The 10,637-nt window shown below is 41.3% G+C and overlaps 1 protein-coding gene across 1 annotated transcript in view; it reads right to left on the reverse strand.

Moving 5' to 3' along the window:
- GPD1L (glycerol-3-phosphate dehydrogenase 1-like) overlaps positions 1 to 10,637 on the reverse strand; it is an 81,270-nt gene that overhangs the window by 35,125 nt on the left and 35,508 nt on the right. The window contains exons 3-4 of the mRNA XM_006851590.1: positions 5,379 to 5,519; positions 2,708 to 2,846 (exon numbers count right to left, since the gene is read on the reverse strand). Of these exons, the coding sequence (XP_006851652.1) occupies positions 2,708 to 2,846; positions 5,379 to 5,519 (280 nt within the window). The remainder of the gene's footprint in view (positions 1 to 2,707; positions 2,847 to 5,378; positions 5,520 to 10,637) is intronic.

Here is a 10,637-nt window from a genome sequence, read left to right on the forward strand (position 1 = left end):
CACACACACACACACACACACACAGTCACAAACATTGATAAAGACAATGCAGTGGGCAAGAGCCCACAGAGAAGGCAAGGAAATCTGTGGGTAAACAGAAGAAAGAGCGACTGAGATGTAACATGTACATTTGTTAGTCTTTACAAACCAAAAAGGTCTAATGCACACAAGTGTAGCATTTCCTATAATGAAAAGGACTTGTTGTTGTTATGTGCCGTGGAGTCAGTTCTGACTCATAGCAACCCTGCAAAAGGTTTCCGAGGCTGTAAATCTTTACGGGAGCAGAAAGCCTCATCTTTCTCCCGCAGAACAGCTGGTAGTTTCGAACTACTGACCTTGTGGTTCGCAGCCCGATTCGTAACCACTACGCTACGAGAGTTCCTTAATGAGCAGGACTGTTGTTGTTGTTGTTATGTGCCGTGGAGTTGGTTCTGACTCATAGCGACCCTGTACAGGGTTTCCGAGGCTGTAAATCTTTACAGAAGCAGAAAGCCTCATCTTTCTCCCGCGGAACAGCTGGTAGTTTCGAACTTCTGACCTTGCAGTTCGCAGGCCGATTCATAACCACTAAGCTACCAGAGCTCCTTAACGAGCAGGACTAGAGGCAGGTAAAACAATCCTAGCCAAAGTCCACAGGCAGATAAAAAGGTTAAGTCAAGGATTGGGGGAAGAAATCTCAAACTTAAAGAATGATTGCAGTAACCAGTCATTTCCAACCAAATGGGAGAAGATGCATTAATGACTGAGGACTCAGATGTAACTAGCTAGTAATCTTTTTGGAAAAACATTAATTACAAACACCTTCAACCACCCTTCAGGTCTGGAACAGAACTTGCCCTCATGGCCCAATTATCAGCCAAGAAGTAGATAAGTAATATGCGAGGGCAACAACCCTAGTAAGGTATGCTCACCATAGAATAGTCAGTCATTCAAGATCAAAAGGGCAACCTTTATCTAAGGACAAAGTTGAGAAGGGATAAGAAAGAGGGTGGGATGGAAACAGGAACCACAGGGAGAAAGTGGGATAACTGTTGTTGAGTGGAGAGGATTGCAATCATTGAGATGAAACAAAGTGGATGATTTTTTTAACGTAACACTGATAATCTTCTCTGTAAACCTTTACTCAATTCACAATAAAACATTTTTTAAAAAAAGAATAAATTGATAAGGGCTATATAAGAACAAAAAGAGCTCTGGTAGTGTAGTGGTTACAAGTCGGACTGCTCATCTCATGGTCAGCAGTTTGAAACTACTAGCAGTTCCGGAGGAGAAAGATGAGGCTTTCTGCTCCTATAAAGATTTACAGCCTCAGAAAGATTTACAGCTATACAAGGTCACTATGAGTTGGAACCCACACTACTGATAATGCATTACAAACCAATGTCACAGGTTAAATCAACGCTACAAATGGAAAACAAAGTTAAGTGGAAAAGAAACTTGTATGTATGTACACTGTTGTTGTATGTAAATCATGGTGACATCCCGGGTGCAGAGCACAACTGTACTTCATGAAGTTTACAGGACTATGATCTTTCAGAAGCAGATCACCAGGCCTTTCTTCCAATGTGCCTCAGGGTAGCTTTCAACCACCAACCTTGTAGCTAGTAGTCATGTGTTTAACCATTTGCACCACTCATGGAGTCCTGGTATTGCACTATAGGATAAGCACTGAGCTGCTAGCTGCAAGTTCAGTGGTTCAAACCCACCAGCCACTCCTCCAAAACCCTATACAGGGTCACTATGAGTTAGAACCGGCTCTATGGCAATTAACAGCAACAATTATCTATATATGGACTTGTGGTATGGCGCTATAGGATAAGTGAAAAAAGGTGAATTACAACACATAAATTAGATGCACTAGTTTACACACAAAAAATATAGAAAGAACAAAACAAAGTGGTTTCCTTTTGACTATCTCGGGTTTCATTAATAACTAGACATTATATGTGCTGTGGAGTCCTGGTGTGGTGATGTGGGATAAAGTACAAAGTCTGTTTGAAACACAAGGACAGCAGTTCAAACCCACCAGCCACTCCTTGGAAACCCTATACAGGGTTGTTATGACTTGGAACCCACTCCATGGCACACCACCACCACCCCCCAACAATATATCTTCTAATAACATGTGTGGGTGACAACTGTCAAAGCCCTTTCTAAAAGAAGTGAAGATTTTCATAAACCATTTCATTTAAGAGTAGACTGCTTCCTCTTTGAGAAAACAGGAGACCCAGCTTTGCACTTCCGTTCTACTTCACATTAGCTGTGTGTCTTGGGGCAGGCATCTTATTCCCTGAATGGGGATTATTCTCACCAATTGTAGATCTCTCTGGAATCCAGTGAGGACCTGTCATTTATGAGTAAAGAAAAGCTGGGTTTCTAAGGTCAGGGGTACCCCATCATGGATGTAACCAGCTGCTTCTTGGTATAAGCAACCTTGAATTCTTTGTTTATGCTCAGTGACTCATTACGGAGGCATGGGTGATCAAACTGCTCTCCTGGGCTTTACGTTCCTGCTGGTGGTTTTTGAACATTGAACACTTCAGTTCCACAGAATGGACTCCCTCATATAAATCCCCTGTTCTACTGACTGTCCTTAGCAACATTATAGAGAGGCCAGGAAGAGTCCATTATTGAAAAATGTCAGGCTTAGAAAATGCAGGTAGTAAAACACCAAATGTCCTGGCTCAAGTATCCTGAGAGCCCTTACCGATGGTGGTCTCACAGAACTTCTCCGCAGCCACCTCGTTGGCAATGTTGGCACCCATGAGCACACTGATATCAATGCCCATCTTCTCGCGAATGATGTCGGAGATGAGTTTCAGCCCCTCGGGACCCTCGTCTATCCCCTGGAAGGATACCAAGAAGTTTACATGGAAAACAAATCATCAAATAAGAGGTATGAAATAGTTTTGCTTTATAGAACATCAAGATTCAAAGATCCAATGGCAACTTAAAAAGCACCTCTTTTACTAACAAGAATAAGCAAATGTATAATGATATGTACTGTTTAGAGAATGATAATAAAATGAACATCCATGTACCAACCACCAGGTTAAGAAATAGATGATAACCAATACCACTAAGTCCCCAGTGTGTCTCCCCAACCCAAGTTCACTCTCCTTCTTCGCTATCTATTGATGATCAGGTTATATAGAATTGGATAGTGGCCCTTGCCCAGTAAGTGGGGCTGAAAAAGGTATATGGGTATAGCTGAACTGTATGGGCATGGTTGCTATTGCCCATAAGGTGGATCAAGCAAAGAAATAGAGAGAAACAACAAAAACAAACAGCAGCAGAAAGCAAATAGTAAAGAACTAAGAAATAAGTTGGGGCAAGCAGGCAAACAATAATAAGAAAAAAAATTAATAACTACAAAGGGAAATAAAATGAAAACAAGAGAAAAAAGAAAGAAATACAATAAGCAAAACTAGGGAGTGGGCAAAGAAAACAATAAAGAAGAAAATAAAGATAAAAGATAAAGGGAAATAAGAGAAAGGGGGAAAAAAGAAAGAAAAAGAAAAGCAGAAAAGGATGAAACAAACAATGGAAGGAAAAGAAAAGAAAAAGAAAGAAGAAAAGTGGGGTAGGGGCTGGGCCCAAAGAAGAACAAACTGTTGAGAACAGGGTATCTGGAGGGCAAGGCATCTAACAGTCAGGAGCTCGCTGTGTGTGTGTGTGTGTGTGTGTGTGTGTGTGTGTGGTGGGAGGAGGGGGGAAATAGTAGGGATGAGAGGGTAGTCCTAGATGGAGTTCCTGCAGACCTAGATGCTGTCTGGAGTCAGAACACCTGATTTGAAGTTGTTCATGCTGGCCCAGGAAGGGGCTAAGCTGTTTGTTCCCACAAGAAACTCCTCTGGGTCCAGAGGGCAGCCAGGGGCAAGGCACCTAGTTATGGAAAGAGTTCTTAGCCTCCTAGGTCAATTATCTTTCAATTCTATTTTACCATAAACTTTTTGAAGCCCCCTCATATTATGTTGGAGTCTTGTTGTGGAATTGTAAAATAAGCACTGGACTGCTAACCCAAGGATGGTAGATCATCAGAAATGTTATATAGGGTCGCTATGAGACAGAAACAAGTTGATGGCACTTAACAACACAACATTACATCATCATGTCTATTTTGAACGTCTATGAATGTAATTGCACTACTCATGTGTGTTGTGAGGTTTGGGGGTTATATCATAATTTTAGAGACTGCCCATCTGACTGCGTGAAGTTCTAGCTTGTTCCTCTTCACTGCTGCATAGTATTTCACTGGATGAATAGTTTCTAATTCATCTGTCCATCCCAGTTTGCTCCCGTGAACACTAATCTGAATACTCTGAAACAGTTTCTCTAGTTTGATCTTAACTTTTTTTTTTTTTTTAAATAGTATGGCTCTCCCCCTTAGCAGTGTGGTAACACTATGGATGTCTTCTCAGAATAATATTTTTTGAATGCAAAAAACAGAACATGGAGAATAACTCAAATAGCCAATTATACTGAAATATGGTTATCGGTATTGAAAGACTAATTTGTGATAAAGTAAATATAAGTATTATTTCATCAATACAGTAAGAAAAAGATGTCATGGTGTGTCTGTTGTTGTTCAGTTCTGTAGAGTTGGTTCTGACTCATAGCGACCCTGTACAGGGTTTCTGAGGAGCAGCTAGTGAATCTGAACTGCCAACTTTGTGGTTCAAGCCAACCTTGTGGCCAGTGCTTATCCTACAGCATTATATCAGGACTTCCATGGTGCGTCTAATACTTATAATTTTAAAGTAGTGATGAATGTAATTTATAGCTGGAGATACCTCAAACCACTCTAAAGTATATGAAAATATCTGTGGTTTCTAGTAGTGATGCAATCCAGCGTCTGTTAATATTATAATTATTAAAATGGTGGTTTATTATTAAATGCTATTAAATTATTAAGTATTATTAAATTATTATTATATTAAAATGCCCACACCTTTGCATGCACACATTCCTACATTCAAAATGGAGGAAATGCTCATTTCAATTAGAGGTTAGAATGAATAAAGGATTAAATTTCTTCCACATTTAAGTGTACAAACTTCCTGATTTCTACCTATGGATCTTTGAGGGTGGTTCATGGACTCCTTGTCCACCAGTCCCCACTGAGGATATACACTTATGAGTGGAATTGCTAGGTCTTCAAGCATGCGCATGAGCAATTTCTCAGCTAACACAAACCACTGGTGATTTGCAGGGTATGTTTTTGGTCACCTTACAAGTAACTAAAAAGTGTTGCTGTTGTTGTTTTTAATCAATGCTACACCCTCTCCTTCAGCTCCACACCACGAAGAAATGAAAGTGAGGGAAATGAAATTACTGTTGGGTGATGTTTTCGTCCCCCCATGTCTGCACCATGTTACCTTGATGAGAGTGATTCCCAGTGCTTTCTTGGGCACCCTCCCAGTGATCTCATCACAGATTCTGTGAATGAACTGGTGAGGAATGACAAACACCAGCAGGTCCGCATCCTGCACAGCCTCACTGAGATTTGAGACCGCAACCTGCAACCACAGGAAGAGGAAATTGAATGGTGACTTTTATATTATAATAACAAGCAAAACAAAAACAAATCCAAAATCATCACAGTGGAATCGATTCTGAGTCATAGCAACTCCATGTTTTAAAAGAGTAGAACTGTGTCCACAGGGTTTTATCTTAATGTAAACTGATCGTCAAGTCTTTCTTCCATTCAACTGCTGAGTGGGTTCAAACTACCAACCTTTAGGTTAGTAGTTAAGCACAAACCATCTGTACCACCCAGGGACCTAATATCATAGTAAGCTTACCAAAATTATTTCTTCACTACCTGTTCATCAGAGGACTACAATGTGTAGAGCAGAGTGCAAATGGACAAGAGAAACAAGGATGGTGCACTCTGCCTTCTTCTCTTCTGTCACTTACTAGTAGAGTGAGATGAGCAAGTGACTTACTCTCTTCTTGCCACAATTTCCTTACATCTAATAGAGAACGACTCGATGGCACTTAACAACAACAACAACAACAACAACAACAGAGAACTGTAACAACACCATGCATGCTGCTCTCTGTTGTTCCCACCCCTCAATCCAGTCTCTGTTCTTCTTTGCCCCTTCTGTTCCAGGGCTCCTTTCTATGGACTGTCTCCCCTGGTTCCCTTCTGGTTTCTAGTTGGCCTCAACAAATGTGGAGCACAATCAAGAGATCAAAGTGTGGAGAAAGACGGCAGGCATTTACGAGACATTCCTGACCAGACTCATCAAGGGCTTCATTCTAGATACACCTCTTGCCAGGCAATTCCTCTTGTACATCTCTAACCTCTCTCTTTTCCAAACTGGTTTGGTAGCACCATTATGTCCTCTTTGCCCTTTGAGTGGTGGTAGTAACTTTCTGCTGCTGCTAATCTCTGGACACTTCTCCAACCCTGCTGATTCCTGCCATCCTGCCCATAAAAATAAAATGAAACCAAACCCACTGCCAATGAGTTGATTCCAACTCACAGTGACCTTGTGTGTTTCAGAGTAAAACTGTGCTCCATAGACTATTTCAGGCTGTATCTAATGAAAGTAGACCCCCAGGCATTTCTCCCATGGCTCTACTCAGTAGATGTGAACCACTAACCTTTAAGTTAGAAGCCAAGAGCAAACTGTTTGCCCCTTCAGGGACTTTTGGCCCCACCCACACCTTTGCATACAGTCTAAACTCCTCATGGCTAAACCCTGCAGGAGTTTGGGGCCCGGGCTACTAAAATAGAGCTGAGTGAGAACCGATGCAGAACACTGCCTGGCACCTGCTAAGCTTGTGATTGTTGTTGTTGTCATTGAGTCAGTTCCAACTCATGGGAAGCCCACGTGTGCTGAGTAAAACTGTTCCACAGAGATTTCAAGGTTAAGCCTGTCTTCTGAGGCATGAGAGGCTGGGCTCGAACTGCCAACCTCCTAGTTAGCAGTCAAGCACTTAACAATTTGTGCCCCCCAGGAACTTAGCTATTATGAGTGTTTCTTTTCTTCAGGTAAGTATGAAGATGAGTTTTAAAACACCAGGCGAAGGACAGGGCTTCTAGCAAGGACACGAGGGCCGGTCTCCAATAGCCGGTTGTTGTTGCTTACTGTCATCTCCTATCTTCTCCCTGTTCCTAACCAGCAGAAGTCCCTATTTTAGGCTGGGTTTGCAACCCAGCCACCCTTGCATGTGACCCAATTCTGACTAAAAGATTATAAATGGAAGTGTTACATATTCTGGGAAATGTCCTTGGCAGTCCCTCTTCTTCCTTCTGCCAGAGGGAATGCAGAAGAGATGGCATCTTAGGCAGGCATCTCAGACCATGGGGAAATCACATACTGAGAATGACAAAACAGTAATATGAGGCAGGGTCAAAACGCTCATGCAAGAGTTCCATTATCTTTTAATTCCATTTTTCCATGAACACTATGAGGCCCCATCCTATAAAGAGGTCCTGATGCTCACAGTCTCATGGGACAATTCAGTCCATTGGGAGGATATGGCTCACAAAGTTCATGTTCACCATCCTAGTCAAGAGAGCGGTGTCAGGAGTCTTCAAACCTTGTGTATGCCACCCAAGATACTACTAATGGTCTCTGCTCATCAGGAGCATAAGAATAAGAAAGTAACCAGAATTACAGGGAAGAAACAAATCTACAAGGCCAATGACCCACACAAACCTTGTCCTCAGCTCTCCTGAGACCAAATGAACTAGATAGCACGGGACTACCACCACTGACTGATCTGACCACAGGGCCACAACAGATGATCCTAGTTAGAATGAGGAAAAAAAAAAAAAAAAAAATGCAGAACTACTGAACCACCAAAGGAGCTCTGGTAGCGTAGTGGTTACAAATCAGGTTGTGAACCACAAGGTCAGCAGTTCGAAACTGCCAGCGGTTCCGCAGGAGAAAGATTAGGCTATCTGCTCCCGTAAAGATTTACAGCCTCGGAAACCCTGTTCAGGGTCGCTATGAGTCGGAACCGACTCGATGTCACTTAACAACAACAACAACTGAACCACCAAGAACAAAGGACACTCTGAGACTATCACCCTGAGACACTTTTTAAACCTTGAACTATCCTGAGAGGACTTCTGGCAAAAGGGCAGACACTAGGTAGATGCACTACACGGGCCCTCTGAAAATAAACAGGAGACCAAATGAAGCAGATACTGATGAAAATTCTGGAACCCTAAACTTTGGAGGAAAAGTTAGAGAAGTGGACTGAGTGCCCCCAGAAGGAGAAGCTGAGCAAGGACAGTGAGCGAGGGAAACTGACTGGTGAATGGCCAGCAACTCTGGCAACAGAGGGAGGTCTGGCAGAGCAGATTCACACAGGTGATGGGAAATGTTCAATTCCTTCGTTTTCAGCACATTCCCCTGGTGACCTGAGGTGTGGTCAGATCCCATCTTCATCCACCGGCAGCGCAGCCCCTGCTTTCTGGGAGTTCGAAGCCGATGTGGGATCTGCTATGCCATTTTGGTACCTGGATTCAAGCAGGCCTGGCTCCAGACCTACAGAACGCACAGAGCCACAAAACCAGCATTGATCTGTGGTCCTAACAGACACTGAAACTAGCTCCACTGAGGACCTCCAGGAACTACTTCCAGACTGAGTGCTGTAACAATAGATAACACCAAGGCCAGTCAGACTCTATCTAGGGCCAGGAACTCTACTATCACATACCTGCCACACCCACCTCATGGGCTCCTTGGCTATAGGAGGCCCTGAAGAGTTTTCTCCTTCCCAGGTCCCATAGTTACACTGGTTTTTTGGTTTGTTTTGTTTTGGCTTATTTCCTTTCGCTGTTTCATTGTTTATGTTTATTCTTTCTCCTCCTTCTTATTCTCTTTCCATTCCCTTAAATTTTATCCTTTCAATGTCTGTTTTTGTTTTTCCTTTTCTTCTGTTTCTCTTTTACCCTCTTCTTTTTTCCTTTTGATCTGTCTCTCTGCTCTCTCTTTTCATCTTCTCTCTCACTGATTTTTCTAAGTGTTTCTTAAAAATTTTTTCCTCTTATTTTCTCTGTTATCGTTCTCTTCTATAGCTCCATTTCCCTGTCCCTCTTTTGTCTTTACAGTTATTATATTCTTTTTTTCTGGATGCTACTGTTTTAATTCATTCTGTTTTGTTTTCTTGTGTGTGTATGTGGGAGGGTTTTCTCTTTCCCACCTGACAGGAGAAAGCAACTATGTACATAGAGCCCAGCCCCAACCACACCTTCTCCTTCTGCAGCTCCACTCACTGGAAGGTGCCAATACCAGCTCCTATACCACCTGATGGACAACAGCCAACACCAACCAAAACCACAATAAACTGAGGTGCATGGACGGCAAAGGAGAAAGGTGTACATACTTTCATTTCCTAACTATACTCACAGGAGACAGTTGATGAGAGCCTAAGAACATATCAACATACACTCATCAATGAAAATTAAAAAACAACAACCCCAAATGCCCTGGAGACAACAGACAATTTTAGCTCACACAAGGAAACAGAGAATGGCTCAAAGAAATGATCAAGATGCAGAGCCAGAAAATGTTTCTGAGGAAGAGAAGGTAATGGAATTAACTGAAAAAGAATTCAAAAGAGTGATATTTAGGCACCTTCAAAAGACTGACAGTAAGATTGGGGAAAGTAACGAGAACATTAAAAAAAAAAAAAAAACAACTTTAGAGAATTCAGGAAATCACTACAAGATCAAATAGGCACAATAAATGCAAATCCAGAAGATTTCTAATTGCAGGCTTTGTATTATTTCAGAAATGGACAGTACTTAGAAGGACAAAGGAGCATATTTGAAGCAATGGAAGCCCAAAGAAGTGAGCTTGAAGATCAGTCTCTCAATACTACTATGCCAGAAGAACAATCAGAAAAAAGAATGGAAGCCTAAGAGTTCTGTGGGACACTATGAAGAGGGACAGTTTACAGGTGACCATAATTCCTGAACATGAAGAAACAATAAAAAGCACAGAGAAAATTGTTGTAGAGTTGCTGAAAGAAAACTTCCCTAATATCATGAAAGACAAGAAGATAAGCATATACAACAAGTTGAACGAACCCCAAACAGGATAAGGCCCAAAAAGAAAATCACCAAGACATATCATAATCAAACTTTCCAAAACCAAAGACAAGGTAAGAATCCTGAGAGTCGCTCAGGAAAACAAAAAGTTGCCTACAAAGGGGCACCAGTAAGACAAAATCACAATTTTGTCTTACTGGTGCCCCTTGGTACCCAGAAGCCATGCAGGCAAAAAGGCAATGAGATGGCATATTTAAAATTCTAAAAGAAAAAAATTGTCAACCAAGAATCATATACCCAGCAAAGCTGTCCCTCAAGTATGATGGCAAAATTAGGATGCTTCCTGATAATCAAAAATGAAAGAAATTGGTAGTAACCAAAACAAAAATTAAAAAAAAAACAAAAAAGGGTCCTTGGAACGAAAAACAAAAAAAACAAAAAAAAAACCGAAGGTAAAAAAACAACAAAAAATCAAACCAAAAAAAAAAAAAAATAAAAAATCAAAAAAGACAAAAAGAGATCAAAAAACACTGTTTCAAATAAGGGAAAAAAATTAATAAATTACATGGTAACCTCAAAGAAAATAAAAATACTTACACATCAAAATAAAAAAGAG

This window comes from Chrysochloris asiatica, unplaced genomic scaffold (assembly GCF_000296735.1).
Source record: "Chrysochloris asiatica unplaced genomic scaffold, ChrAsi1.0 scaffold00030, whole genome shotgun sequence".
Lineage (NCBI taxonomy): Eukaryota > Metazoa > Chordata > Mammalia > Afrosoricida > Chrysochloridae > Chrysochloris > Chrysochloris asiatica.